At 50.0% G+C, this 15502-nt stretch overlaps 1 protein-coding gene across 2 annotated transcripts in view; it reads left to right on the plus strand.

Moving 5' to 3' along the window:
• The window catches only part of LOC113580342 (voltage-dependent T-type calcium channel subunit alpha-1I-like), a 120695-nt gene extending 105806 nt beyond the window's left edge, over nucleotides 1-14889 (plus strand). The window contains exons 30-37 of one of the 2 annotated variants that reach the window (XM_035532706.1): nucleotides 2093-2171; nucleotides 2416-2537; nucleotides 2771-3223; nucleotides 6691-6837; nucleotides 8657-8788; nucleotides 10732-10927; nucleotides 12028-12245; nucleotides 12700-14889. In XM_035532706.1, coding sequence (XP_035388599.1) covers nucleotides 2093-2171; nucleotides 2416-2537; nucleotides 2771-3223; nucleotides 6691-6837; nucleotides 8657-8788; nucleotides 10732-10927; nucleotides 12028-12245; nucleotides 12700-13314 — 1962 coding nt within the window. In that variant the 3' untranslated portion in view covers nucleotides 13315-14889. The remainder of the gene's footprint in view (nucleotides 1-2092; nucleotides 2172-2415; nucleotides 2538-2770; nucleotides 3224-6690; nucleotides 6838-8656; nucleotides 8789-10731; nucleotides 10928-12027; nucleotides 12246-12699) is intronic. The other variant, XM_035532711.1, reaches the window with a different exon arrangement.
• The last annotated feature ends 613 nt before the right edge of the window (nucleotides 14890-15502 follow it).

Raw genomic sequence — 15502 nt, forward strand, 5'->3', positions numbered from 1 at the left:
CACTGTTACACACCCTGTCCTGTCTGGAGTGGCTGAGAGTCAGACACACAGCACATCCACACACTCTGTCCTCCATGTGGTCTCACTCGCTGACAAACGCACCAGCTCAGTTCCTGTCTTATTTGCCCACATCCTCGGTGCAAGTGCGAATGCTACAGGCTTCCCTCCAAAAGCCGGCATAAGCTGCACAGTGCATGGACAGGAGATGTTCAGTGCATGGACAGTGCATGGACAGTGCATGGACAGTGCATGGACAGGAGATAGACAGGAGATGGACAGTGCGTGGACAGGAGGTGGACAGTGCGTGGACAGGAGGTGGACAGTGCATGGACAGGAGATGGACAGTGCATGGACAGTGCATGGACAGTGCATGGACAGTGCATGGACAGGAGATGGACAGTGCATGGACAGGAGATGGACAGTGCATGGACAGGAGATAGACAGGAGATGGACAGGAGATGGACAGTGCGTGGACAGGAGATGGACAGTGCGTGGACAGTGCGTGGACAGTGCGTGGACAGTGCGTGGACAGTGCATGGACAGGAGATGGACAGGAGATGGACAGTGCATGGACAGGAGATGGACAGTGCATGGACAGGATATAGACAGTGCATGGACAGGAGATGGACAGTCCATGGACAGTCCATGGACAGTGCATGGACAGGAGATGGACAGTGTGTGGACAGTGCATGGACAGGAGATGGACAGTGCATGGACAGTGCATGGACAGGAGATGGACAGTGCATGGACAGTGCATGGACAGGAGATGGACAGTGCGTGGACAGTGCGTGGACAGTGCATGGACAGTGCATGGACAGGAGATAGACAGGAGATGGACAGGATATAGACAGTGCATGGACAGTGCATGGACAGGAGATGGACAGTGCGTGGACAGGAGATGGACAGTGCGTGGACAGTGCGTGGACAGTGCGTGGACAGTGCATGGACAGTGCATGGACAGGAGATAAACAGTGCATGGACAGGAGATAGACAGGAGATGGACAGTGCGTGGACAGTGCATGGACAAGAGATGGACAGTGCATGGACAGGAGATGGACAGTGCATGGACAGGAGATGGACAGTGCATGGACAGGAGATGGACAGTGCATGGACAGGAGATGGACAGTGCATGGACAGGAGATAGACAGTGCATGGACAGGAGATGGACAGAATTAAGATTACTCTGCTCTGATTACTAGGCATGTGCATCTGCTCACGGCATGCACACTATATTGGCTCCTATCCCAAGGTTGTGGTTTGTGCAGCTGTGCTTGGTGTTCATCGTGCAATTTTATGCGTCAGATGCGACACCGCACGTGTGCAGCGAAGGGTTCAGTGTTGACTTTCAGATCCGATCTACACAGTATTGACCCTTGCATTATTCTAATATCACTAGTTAACCTGTAAAGTTCTAAGTACTGTTTGACAGTAACCAAACACGTTCACTGTGTAGATTTGCGTGCAAAAAAAATGCACATCTGAAAGTGCACGTCTGAAAATAAGTGCACGTCTGCATTTCTGCCAGCACTTGGCTGAGTTGTGTTCTCCAACCATACAGAGATGTCCCCATCATCAATTTTAGCCCAGATGTGTTCCCAGCGTATCAGACAGGATTGCGCTGGACCTGAACATAAACAGGAGCTGTATCTCTCATGGCCAGTCCTAGAACAGCTATGGCCTAATCTCCCAAAGCATATTTCACTCCCAGAGTACCGTGTGATTTATTTGCTGAGCTCTTGAAAGGTTGGACGAGATACTACCTAATACAATCAGATATAATTTGCCCCTAGAGCTTACACACACACACACACACACACACACTACTGCATTATGAAACTGATTAAAACTGAAGTAGACAAATGATTTATCTCTGTCTTCCTGCACTACTCATTTCTCCCAGACGGGTTTGTGCCCTTTTTTTTTTTTTTTTTGCAGAAGGACGCACTTCGCGCTCTCTTTGACGGACCTCCCGCGTTGTTTGTTTACTCGTCTGTACGAACGTTTGCTGCCAACATTGTGCCTGCTCTTGCTCCACTGGGGCTTTTTGGATTGCGGTAATCAGCTAATGGGACTCTGGTTGTGCGCCCTGCAGGTGGGGAACCTGGGCCTGCTCTTCATGCTCCTCTTCTTCATCTACGCGGCACTGGGTGTGGAGCTGTTTGGGGAGCTGGGTAGGAGGCACTCGTTACCGCCCCCTACGGGCTGTGACAGCACATTACATCCGCTCACGTTTGGCCACCGCGCGGACAGTTGTGAGGGGCGTCGGTGACGAGTTTGCTTGGAGACAAAACCGCACACAAATTCTAAGCTGTTTTAAGATGCTTGTGTAGCCGGTGCTTGTGACGAGATGCGTTAGAGGCGCATGTTCGCACCGCGCCGACCAAAACCAACCTCCAGATTCTCCCTGGGTTTCAGTGTGTAACGCTGATCACCCATGTGAGGGCATGAGCCGCCACGCCACCTTTGAGAACTTCGGCATGGCCTTCCTGACGCTGTTCCAGGTCTCGACAGGCGACAACTGGAACGGGATCATGAAGGTGATTTCCAGCACTTCATCCACCCGTTAGAATAGAGCAGGTGGACTCGGGTCAGCTCTGTAAACTTACTTCACAATATAAAGTCAGTTTTAAAGTGTTTTGGGCATGACATCACCTGATGCAGCGTGGGTGCAAGACCTCGGCGGAACGCTCTGCCGTGAGAGGGGTCATATGAGTCAGGTGTCCATGATTGTGTGCATTACAAGTTTCACCCACGCTCTACTTCCACACAGGATACGCTGCGCGAGTGTCCTCCGGGCGATACCTACTCCTGCAACGCCAGCCTGCAGTTCATCTCGCCCATGTACTTCGTGAGCTTCGTACTGACAGCGCAGTTCGTCCTCATCAACGTGGTGGTGGCTGTGCTCATGAAGCACCTGGACGACTCCAACAAGGAGGCGCAGGAGGACGCGGAGATGGACGCCGAGATCGAGATGGAGCTGGCGCAGGGCGGGCTCTGCTGCCTGAGCGGCTTGGCCGCCGCCGCCGGCCCCGGCATGGGGGTTGGGGGCGGGGCTCTGGGCGGGGCGTTGGGCGGAGCCGGGGGAGAGAGGCCTGGAGGCGAGGATGGAGTCAGACCGGCAGTGACGGCGGGGGCCCACGTCCACATCGCCCAAAGCGGCTCCACGGCGCAGAGGGGGGGCTATGAGCTGCCCAACCACCGGAAACTTTACTCACCTGCACAGGTGAGCGTTCACAGAGCTCGCACACGCTGCCCTTGGGAGCGCTCATTCGCAGACTCCTCGGGAGGGTTCATTCGCACAGCCCTCGGAAGCGTTCATTCGCACAGCCCTCGGGAGTGTTCATTCGCACAGCCCTCGGGCGCGCACACAGCCTTCAGACAAGTGTCACATGTTCCACTGCAGAATATGAATTCTTCAAACATTCCCAGATCTGGTCTTGCCTTCCATTTCTTTGATCTATGATCAATCATAAAGACTTGGAGTGCGGACCAGAACCTGGACTGCTGAAATTCAAATACAGAAGTGAAATGAATTAGTTCGGGTTAGTGAACGGGTTCTTTTTAGATCAGGTAGAACCTTTTTCTGTGCTCAGACACAGCTGTCAAAAGCTTTTCGATAATTCATTTTCCCTCCTGATTTGAAACCGCTCTCGTGACGTTTGATGGATACCCTGCTGCTCGGCACGCAGATATAATTGTGTTTATGGGATGGGAATGAGCTGGAAGGAGGAAAGCAGCATGCAGCGTTAGGACCTCATAAACGGCAGGAATATCCCACCACGCCAGGCACATTCCGCACCAAACACTGGGTGTATCGTCACATCTGCTTTTAGGAATACTACCTCATAGAAGATTGTCAGGATACGAGTGTCCATGCACACATACATGCGTGACCAAGAAAAACGACTGCTGAGGTGTGTGTGCGCGCAGGTGAGTGTGCAGGTGAGTGTGTGTGTGTGTGTGTGTGTGTGTGTGTGTGTGTGTGTGTGTGTGTGTGTGTGCGTGTGTGAGTGTGTGCGTGTGTGAGAGAGTGTGTGTGTGCGTGTGTGAGTGTGTGCGTGTGTGAGTGTGTGCGTGTGTGAGAGAGTGTGTGTGTGTGTGTGTGTGTGTGTGTGTGTGGGGCCAGGAATAGAAAGCTGATTGCAGTGACTGGGCCACTTCAGGCACGGCAGTACTACGGCCTCTTTCCCCCGCACGCCGTCAGCGCAGTCTTTGGGACCGCAGCGAGCAAAACCTCATGCAAGCGGAAGCTGCTCGCAGAGCCGCGTGCCATCCGGAACAAACCGAGGAAGGAGGCGAGACGAGACGAGCGCAGAGATGCCGCTTAAATAATTAATGCGGCATAAGGCAAAACAGGTCAAAAGCAGGACGCGTTGGAGGTTTTTGTGACAGGCGACGGGTGGCAGAGGGATTGGGGGGGGGGCTCCCGATGGAGGGATAGAGGGATGGAAGAAGGAGTTTTGGGAAGGGAGGGAGGCGGGTGGAGCGCTCAAGAGGCGCAGGACGTGACATGAGAACGGAGGAGACGGGGAGAGCGATGAACAGAGCGATGAGTTGCTTTGAATCATGCAACAGAGAGAGAGAGAGAGAGAGAGAGAGAGAGAGAGAGCAGAGTGACAATCGGTTGAAAGATGACCCAGTTAAACCAAACCTGAGATGAAAGAAGACCCTGAAGACACGTGAGTGGCAGTGTGAGTCTGTGGTGTGTTGAATCCGGCATGACGCACTTCCCTGCCACCAACGGAACAACAGGGTGAGAGAGAGAGAGAGAAAGAGAGAGCGAGTGAGAGAGAGAGGAAAGAAAGGGCAGGAACAGAGCTTTCCCTGGATCTGCATGAGAGCGTCACGTTGCGTCTCGCTCTACTTCTGCCGTCCACGTGCCAGCAGAGATCTCGATGATCACCATTCCCAGGTTACCCCCCCCCCCCGGTGGAGCTCAGCACCACCAAAACGTTCTGTACGGCCTGTTTGATGTTTAAGAAAAAACATGAATAGTGCAGGACACTTGGGCGCGGGTCCAATCAGCGCTTGGTAACAAAACAGCATGGGTCATAATACTTGGATACTTCCCTGTCTCGCCTCTGGCACGATCGCAGGTTTGAAACGCGCCCTGTCTCAGCTCTGCCGAGGAGCTGTTTGTTGATCTCGGGGGCCGTAAACGTCAGGTGGTCTCTCGGCCCTCAGTACCGGCGGTCCAAGGCGCGGGCAGATGGCAGGCGCGATGTGACAATGCCCGAGCGGCGTCCTGAGCGGAGGCGGACCGGGTGAGGACCCAAGAGCTTTGGCAGGGAACTGGGCGCAGGGAGCCAGTGCGCGAGGTGGAAGTAGCTGGGGCGGCTCCGCAGAGGCCGGGGGGCCGGCCGGGCGATCGGCAGGCGGGATGGTATCGGGGGGGTGATCTCTGCCAGCGGCAAAGTCTGACTGGCAGAAGAGGAATGTGCCAGGGAGGATAGTGGCAGTAACACTGTCTACCTCTATCATCTCATACCAGGGAGGGAGGGAAAGAGGCAGAGAGGCACAGGCAGAGGAAATAGAAATAGCAATTTGTTATCTTTCTCTCCAGCTCGTTCATCTAAATGTGTGTGTGTGTGTGTGTGTGTGTGTGTGTGTGTGTGTGTGTGTGTGTGGGCGCACTTACCTGCAAATGCGTATGTGATCATGCATAATGAGCAAGCCATTCAATCTACCACAACCACGTCTCACAGAGTCAAGATTCATTGGATTTTGCGGGAACTCTTCTACACAGCCTTCTGTCATCAGGGGTCCCTTAATAACGTGAGCTGCGCTGACCCCTCCCTCTGAAAAGAATCAAACACAAGTAGTCCAATTAACTCGATTGCTTTGAATGTATTAAGTGATGATGTCGTATAGCGTGAACACAGTGGATTTCCAGAAGGCTTGTTAAGCTCACTCTTTAATCTGCAAAGCGTTTTTTAATGATGAGGCGTGTATTTAATATCCCTGCACACCGGGTTTCGCTACCATCTGCTGTTTAAGGAAGCAGCGATCCGCCAGCGCTGTGCCGAGCGAAAAAGCTATGTACTTAATGAACTATTACTCCTCTCTCTGTCGTTCTTTTTTATGCACACACACACACACACACACACACACACACACACACACACACACACTTCCCAATGAATCACTTGTATAGTAGTGCGTGATGCTGACGAATGGAGGAAATGGTGTGTGCATGTGTGTGTGTGTGTGAATGAGGTGATGTTCAAGTGCTAGTGAGCAATGGTTTCAGTAATGTGCAGTGGATTCTTCTGAGATTCACTTTGTGTATACTGGTGATGTGAAATAAATTGGACAGACCACAAAGCAGATTGATTGTCTTGCTGACAATATTATGCATGATGAGTGAATAAATCTTTCCTGTACATATGTGTGCATTGTATGTGTGATTGAGTGTGAAAGAGAGAGAGAGAGAGAGAGAGAGAGAGAGAGAGAGAGAGAGATAGAGATATGTGGTAGTGGGTTTGTTTCAATATGTGCAGTGATTTCATTCTGATGACCTGTACTGCCACTCTGTGACAGACAGACAGACAGACAGACAGACAGACAGATGTCACGGAAATCACAGTCCGTATTATAGTCCTGTGGACCCCTGAGAATGAAATTGTGTGTGCCTGCATGCACACATGTGCGTGTGTGTGTGCGTGCGTGTGTGTGATTGTCCACATGCAGGAGAACCTGTGGCTGGACAGCGTGTCCCTGCTGATTAAGGACTCTCTGGAAGGAGAAATGCAGTTGCTTGACAACCTGTCAGGATCAGTATTTCATCACTACTCCTCCCCAGCCGTGTGCCGGGACTGCAAGGGCCACCCGTCCGAGGTAGCACACGCACACCACACGCACGCACACACTGCGGCACGCTACATGCGTTACCGCTGACACGGTCATTGAAAACAGGGATCCGTCTTTATCGATATGAAACCAGTGAAGCAAAAAAATTAAGAGAAATTTAAGAAAAAGAGAAAACTACACATTACTTCAGTGTCGAGCGCGTTAGAATTCAGTGACGACAGCATGGAGACTCCAAAATTGGTTAAGTGAAGTTCCGCTGTGAGGTCAGAGGACTGATCTGGTTCGAACCATCATCAGCTGCGCAACATCTACAGACGCCTCTTCCGAGTGGAATATGGTGGGTTAAGCTTCGTGTCGTCCCAGACAGAGGGATGCGCGAACGTGTGACAGACTGAGTGTGTACCTGTTCGTTTTGGGCTCATTTCAGTCCGTCCTGGCTCAGAGCTCAGTTCTCCTGGCCATCCGCCCGTTTTGGGTCAGGCCCGTTCGACAACGGTGTACGTACCTCCGTTTCGACGGCCCTGGTTCTGGCCCCAGCGCGCGCCGTCTCCCCGTGGCAGCGTGGCTTCCCGTGAGCTCTTGTTTTCACACGCATGCGGCGCATCCCTCAGCCCACATGGCTGCGCTGCGCACCACCAGACGTATGTGTCGCGCTGGCGGATATGCAAATGAGCACAGATCCAATGGCAATTAGCATAAGATCTGCGGCTGGCATATCTGTGTTACCATATGGAGACGGAGGACGGGCTTGCTGTACTGTCTCCAGCAACTCCAGCCAATCCGCCAACACTGAACATGCGTTTGCATTGATCCCGCCTCACACCCGTTACACGCACAAAGTGCCGAGGCTCCCAGAAACAAACGATTTCCACAAAGTATGTCGTGCGGCAGAATAAAAGTGGCGGTTTGTAAGGCACATTAAAAAGAAATAAATAAATGACATTTCAAGACCCGCGCGCAAAGCGAATGCAGAACTCGACGTGGCAATAAACATGACGTGAGCGCAACGTAAAGTGTCACTGATCTTACGCGCTGTTTATGTCAGTTTGCGTCTCGGAACGGGAACAGCGCTTCCAGAAAGCGAGATCAGAAATGCACTTTTGGCTTTGCGAAAGCATGCTGCGTGTGCACATCGACTTTTCTGCTGTGCGAAGAGAATTCGCTCCTGCTGTCGCCGTCTTCTGTGCAAGCGCGAGCGCTCAGCGCGCGATGAGGCCGGACGCAGCCCGTCGACACGAGGCCCGTTCGTTCCATCAGAGTGAGGACACGACGCAATTGAACCGGGTGTCCCAAATCCCTGTACATGTTCGCTCGCTAAAAAACGTAGCTTGTGTCAAAAATCGATTAACTTTAGCTTTGTTCGATCGTGTTCTTTTCAGTATCAAATTAATGGCAACAGCAGCAGTAAGTGTCCTTTAATGAGAAGTGTGTGTTAACAGGTAGAAACGGTCATTCTTTGCCTGATGTTAAATTATACGGTGTGTCTGCGCCTGCCACTTCATTCCCAACTGTAGATGCTGTAAGGAAATACATTGCGAAAACACTCATTTTCACTAAAGAGCAGTGTGTGTGCGCGCGTAAGAGCTGACAGATATTTATGGAGTTCAGATATCCTCATAAAGCTTTTCACACCCTTCAGTCAGTTTCCCACCTGTTTCTGACCATAATTTAATATATTATAAATAATAATCAATTATAAATCATTGCCATAACTGAGCAGGCAAAGGTACATGTGCAAATTTGCGTACATTTATGTGAGCTACACCGGGTCTCAGGAACTGTTTGACACTAATATGACGGCCCATTTTGTGTCCTTAATGTGTTTTTTTCCCTTCTAACATCTCAGATCCGATTGGCTGAGGTAGAGCGGGCTTCGCTGATGTCAGAGCAGCTGTCTGACAAATCATCATCGCCGGCGCTGCCTGATGACCTCAGTCTTGATGACCACAGTGTGTATCAGCTGATTGTTAGAGACAAGGTGTGTTTGTGTAGTCCGCTCTCTCTTTCCCCACTACACGCACACAAATGTACATATACAGACGCAAGCATCGTTCTGGTCTTATTAATTATATTGCAGTTATTTTTAATTGCTTACTTTATTCAATGCATTTTTAATTAGCTCATTAGCTCCTCAGTGTTTTTCTGTTTGTATATTATTTGTTCTTTTGGGCTGCTTTATTGCTTTTTCGCTGAGTCACAGCTAATTTGACATCCAATTCATAACAAGGAGAGCCCAGTAATTCTCATAATTTATTTTTCTTAATTCATTATTGATATGCAATGTTCTACAGACTTGAGGCAGTTGTGGAACAGAATACTAACTAAAAGAACCAGGAGAACAAGGAATATTTTCCACTGCGGCTTTAAAATGGCATTACAGATTCAGTTCCATCGGGATGCAGCAGGCAGCACCAGAATGCTAATATGCTAGCGTGAGGCTAATAGGCACAGAATAATGATATATGACCTGTAATTATGGACACAGCAAAAGCGCCGAAACAAGGCGAGACCGTAGCGCAGGTACACGTGGGCGTGAGACCGTAGCGCAGGTACACGTGGGCGTGAGACCGTAGCGCAGGTACACGTGGGCGTGAGACCGTAGCGCAGGTACACGTGGGCGTGAGACCGTAGCGCAGGTACACGTGGGCGTGAGACCGTGGAGCACGCACCTGCGAGCGTCGCGGCCGGCACCGGCGGCAGAGCCACTAATCTGGCGCACCACAGCACTGTTACAAAAAGAGGTCGAGTTATCCCGAATGATCAGTAGGTGTGGTTAGAAATATCCAAAATATCCACAATATCCAATCAGATTAACTCATACCCTTTAAAAGTGAACCAGCGACAAAGTCGTGTCGTGGCAGCGAGCATGCAGGAATGGCAGCCTCAATATTTGTGTGTGTGTGTGTGTGTGTGTGTGTGTGTGTGTGTGTGTATGTATATATATATATAAAATAAAAGTAAATAAATAAAAATTACAAATGAGGAAACCAAAATATGTGGCACAAGAAGCAGCCCTCCCAGGACTGTGGAGATGAATGTGGCCCGGGGACAGTAAAATCTCCACCAGTGGCATCCCGAGAGCCACTGTGCCGTGTGAGGCGCAGCCTTCCAACACCACACACATGCCATCAGAATTAACCAGCTACTCACTGCAGCAGGCAATACAGCTACCTCCACAGTTAGCATTATTATTGTTGAGATTTTAATATTTGAATAATTGTGATATAATAATTACAGATTACTTATATACCACTACTCCTAGTCTCGTTTTTATAATAATTAACAACAATAATTATTATAATACACAATGTAATTATTGTTGTTCACTGTGAATAAAATTAATATTTACATAATTGTGATATGACCAATTACTGAAATTATTTAAGCATAATTATATATTTTTTCATGCATAATGAGATGTTTGATTCACATTCACATAATGACCTTTCTGATTCACATTCAATAGAAAACTTTTTCCTTACAAAAAAAAAAAAAATGAAATCAGTTGTATTTAGTTTGTAACTTATTTTCTGCAGTAAATGTGTGTGCACTCTACAAAATTAGCAAAATGCAGCATTACATGGCTAAAACACCCCAGCACAGCCACGAAAGTAGAGCCCATAGTCTGACATTGTATAAAACCAGCTTTACCTCAGGCAGTCACGCGTCTTTGTTAAGTGTGGATTAGCAAATGGCAGAATCTTCCAAATACAAGCGGCCTATAGCTGAGTTGGGACAAACTTATGGTATAGCAAACTTATGACTAGCTAAGCATGAAAGTACCAAACTAACATTCCCACCGTGTAGTGCTGGACTAACTGTGTCCGTGGAGGAAAGGTGATCCACATCACTGTTTGATCTAGGAGTTCTGGACATTGTTGCCCACTAGCAAAGTTGCTGGCATAGCTGTCCTTCCTGCAGGAGGAGCGAGGGAGCAGTGGATCTCAGAGCTTGGAGGAGCTCCAGTCCACGCCGGGGAAGTGCAGGGTTTCGTGTCCCCACACCAGGGCTCCCAGCCTGGGGAGTGAGGGCAGCAAAGATCTCGAGTCGGACCTCCGGGACCTCCGCCTCCTCCGTGAGCCAGTTTCTCATCAGCACACACCACCTCACAGTCAAGGTTAGTGGCATCGACACTATGTTTTAGGTTTCATCTGTGCTCGCCCAGAGCTTAAGTGCAGTCCTAATGATCGTCTTAAAGCGCTGACTTTCCACGCTGCCCTAAACCTCCAGCGAAGAGGTCCTCCCGTCACCCTCAAACTAGCTCCCCGACGGCGCCGTAACGCTGAAGTGCCATGCTGATGTGGGCTTGACGTTGGGCCTCGTTGCCGAGATAAACCCACCTCGCTGTGTGAGGAGACCCTGCTAGTGTGAAGGCAGCGTGGGGGCAGGCACGGTCACATCGCTGGGGTTCAGTACACACACTAATGAAACGGTTCATAGTGAAGGGGCCTGGACTGAGATTGGGACTTAGCGCAGTAATGACCCAATGACCTTGCAGGCCAGTGCAATCCTGCTCAGACATACACAGCAAATCACGTTACACCTCAACTTATTGAGATTGTCCGATATTTTGATGACGATGACAATGTGTCATGTATTGTCAAAAATTAGCCTACATGGATGTTTTAGTCGTTGTGTTCCTTGTTTCTATGTTTATGTAGAAGTTATTAACTTGCACAGCCTCATCACGATTACAAAAGGATACTTACACTTATGAGTAAAGCACCCAGAAGCCCAGAGGCACACTGACCTTTTTATGTCTAAATTAATATTAAACTTTAGTTTTTTATACAACATCAAAAAAATTTCATACTAGTACCTCATTAATATAAAATGCCTTCAGAGCAGCCTGTGATCAGAATATATCATCTGAGTTAGATAATCTAGGTAGTAAATAGGTCGATTTAATCCCAGCAGCACGAGGCAGACATATCTGCAATCAAGCTGCATAACTGGTCGATCAATGAACCAGTGGACGGTACCTGCAATGACGCTGATGGAGTCATCGGCGATTCTGACTGAAAGATGCGCAGCGCTTCATTTCTGTGTACGGCTGTCAGCTGGCGTAACGCGTGTCTCCCTTTACTGCAGGCGGCGTGTCCGCCCGCGGCGGCTCCGTGACGTGCTCCGCTCTGCGTGCTCGTTTCCTTGCTACGTGTGCTGCGCCACGTGTGCCGTACTCCTCACTGCTTGTCTGCACGTGCTGTGTCTTCGCAGCAGATGCCGAGCGGCGCAGCGGTGGCGGCCGAGGAGAAGGGAGGGAGGCCCCGCCTCGCTTTCGTCTCCCGGCAGAGTTCTTCCACCCGGCCTCGGCCGCGACCCAGGGGAGCCCGGCGGCGCGGGGCGCTTTGGGGGGAGCAAGCTGCCTCGCCTCGCCCTCCTCCTGGGCTTCGCTCCGCTCCCCCGGGGCCAACAACAGGGCCATAAGCTCCCAGGTACGAAACGCTCGAGGTGAGGTGGATTCAACTGTTTATGTCTGAAGCAATAATTCCCCGTAAATCTGTTCGGATCATCACAGAGCTTCTGTAAAGGTGTTCACCTGTCAGACTGCCTGGAGTAATTCTCATGAGTTGCCTGAGTTGCCTCACTTGTACCGAGGGGTAGGTGAGGGGATAATGAAAGACTAAGCTGTTGATGTTTCGCTCGGTCAGGTTCCCGATCAGCTCGTCTGCTCCAAAATCATCCATTTTGTGAAAGTGTTTAATATAATGTTTAGAAACCACAGGCGAATGTTTGGCCTTGATATCCATCAACGTTGCAGCAATGAACAGTTTTACACGAAATAAATATGCTTAAAGATGATGTCCGGGTCTCGTCGTGTGCATTAGACCTATACTTTCAGGACGAGGTGGCCTCTGAAATCTCAGTGCGGATCTTCTTTGCTTTCAGCCCATGTCGCGCAGTGGGTCCTCGCCGAACGCGGGCAGTTCTGAGGGCAGCCTGCACACCACGCTGGAGGAAGGCCTGTGCTTTAGCGGGTCCCCCCCGCGGGACCTAACTCCGCCCGTGCCTTTGGTCTGCCCTCAGCCCGACGACCCCCCAGCTTCCCCGGGCTGCGGCCAGGCAACATCCCTCGCTGAGACTGGCACCGGTCTCCAGGCCACCAGAGGGAGCCAGAGGAGCTGCAGCGCCAGTGGCTGCAACAGGCAGGACTCCACGGCAGCCTCGGACGAGGACACGGGCATCGAGCACGGGTCGAGTAAGGCACTTAACAGCGAACATTTATCCGAGATGCTCGGCAGCCTGTCCCTAACCTCCCTCCTGGCACCCGGCTCGCTGCTGCCGCCGCTGGCCAAGAAGTGCAACAGCACCGGGAGCTTAGAACAGGGCAGCCTGGCCGCGCGGAGCAGCGAGGGGCGGCCGTTTCACGCCGCAGACCAGCAGCGGTACGTCTCCGGGACCTTCCCGGCAGAGCGAGGCGGTGGGGGAGAGGAGAGTACGGGTTTGCGGGTGAAAAAGAGCTCCACCCAAACGATGGACGCTGGCTGTCGCAAGGACAGATGAAAGGCTGCACTCCTTCTCCCTTGCGCTCCTCTCCCAGGGAGGGATGTGCTTGAGCCGTTCCGTGAAGACCCCCCCTCCCCCCAACCCCCCCGACACACCCCTCTGTCTTTCGTTCGCGACGCGTCCATGTGTTTTGTGTAGCCTCAGCGGACAGGTGGAGCTCACGGCGACCAGAGGCCAGGAAGTGGATGTGGGGCCGGCTCGGTAGAGACGGAGCGCTGGCGACCGTGGCCGCCGTGTGGGAGGGGCTTGCCCAGCGCATGCGCAACGCATGCTTTCTCAGTCTGGGGAAACTTCTGAACAGGAGAACGGGTGTCTGTCACGAGTTTGTCACGAGGAGGAACCAAAAATACAACAAAGGAGCAGAATCCTCTGAAAAAAAAAAAAAACCTGCGTCAGACTGTATACGAGTGAATGGAATTTGAATGCGATAGGGCATTTTTTTGGGGGGGGGTGTATTTGTTTATTTTTCTCCCATAAAATTCTGCCTCCTTTGATCTTCTATCTACATGTAAAAAGGTGACATTTCAGGAAAGATGCTTTGGGTCGACTCTTTTGATGTGGAACTTTTGATGTAAGATGACAGTTTTCCATCATCCACACACAAGGTAGCAAAGATCAAAATGCTGACTCCCCCCCTTAGCAAATCAAAGACAAACTGTGAGCGATTATGTGACCCTAAATATTAGATTTGTGTGAAGGTGTGCATAAACCGTCCGTGTACAAGGAGTTAGGTGTTCTCAAAATGGAGGGCTAATTTTTAAATGGCATTGGAGTAGCTAGACTAGTCTTACTGAGGAAATATCTGGAATGTTCTATGAGTAACGAGGTGGGGGGGGGATTGTAGTGTGTGAAAGGATGTTTTGTAATAGCTAAATGAAAGTTAATGTACTGAGAAGAGGCCGCAAAAGGCCACAGGATCCAGAAGACGTCTCTGCGACGGCCGAGGTGCCTGGGGGCTGCTTCGGTTGCCGTTCCATATTTAGGGGAAGTCTTGCGTGAAAGTGAACGGCAAAACATGGGGTCCTACCGTAAAGATGTCAAAAATGAAGAACCTTGTTCGTTTATTTTTACAAAAGAAGTAGCAAAAACGTTCTGTATCCAAATGTTGCGTGTTATCCAAATGTTTTGTGTTAGAACTGTCATCTCTCACGATCCTTTGCAATTTACAAGCAATGTCCTATTGCCTGTAATTTTTTTTTCCCTCAATGAAAGTTGGTGCCACCCTGGTACATAAAGCCACGTTTCTGTTGGTCTGTTTTGCAGATGATTTGGTTTGGTGAACTGAACACTGAACCTCTCTGAGCTCTCCAGGGTCCTAGACAAACGTCTTGGATGGGTTATTTTGTGTTTATAATCCAAATTGCATGTGATTTTGAGTTTTTCTTACATGCTTGTTCCTCTTGTTAAGCTGTAGCTTAGCTGCTCTGTGCATATTGTTTTGCATGGCGTTATGACACTATGTTCTGTTACGATATGTCTTTTTGTCATGCTCAGACGAAATCGAGGAATCACCATTACGTCATTAACTAAATTCTTGACTTTAGGAAGAAGTTGGCTGTCAAATAAATAGGATTGATCCACCGTAATTAATGACGTTTCACAAAACTTCCTCCTGCCGTGTGTGTGTGTGTGTGTGTGTGTGTGTGTGTGTATAAGCTTATGTGATCTTAGCTCAGCTTAGTGTAGCAATTTGGCTGAGCAACTGCGGTAGCGGTTAAAGGATGTGGAGGTTCTCTTCGGATTGCTTGGACCTTGAGGTTTAACAAGCACAGGGACACTTGAGCACAAACAGGTAGAGGCCTGGCCAAGCTCTGATGTCACGGCCTGTGACCTTTAGATCATTTAAGGTTGTTGCACATGCTAAGAGAATGTCAGTCTCAAGTGCTGTTTGCAGATTTTCAATTTTAGCAATTAGTCACTGGGGTCATTGGGAATTCTATAGCTTGTCACCCAAAAGAAGTATGATGGAGTTTATAAGGCTCTGGACAAAGCAGTGAGTCTGGAGAGACGACTTCTGTCATCTTCCCAGATCATGAGACTTCTGTCGTGATGTTTCTCTCCTCTTCCTAGATGTATCTTTTCATTCCCAAAATATAAGAGTGGACCTGGTAAAATAAATTCTTCTAAAAGACCTCGACTGGGAAGTTTATGGGGTAGTGGCTCTAAAGATCAGTCTGAGCAGAAA

Source organism: Electrophorus electricus, chromosome 1 (assembly GCF_013358815.1).
Source record: "Electrophorus electricus isolate fEleEle1 chromosome 1, fEleEle1.pri, whole genome shotgun sequence".
Classification (NCBI taxonomy): domain Eukaryota; kingdom Metazoa; phylum Chordata; class Actinopteri; order Gymnotiformes; family Gymnotidae; genus Electrophorus; species Electrophorus electricus.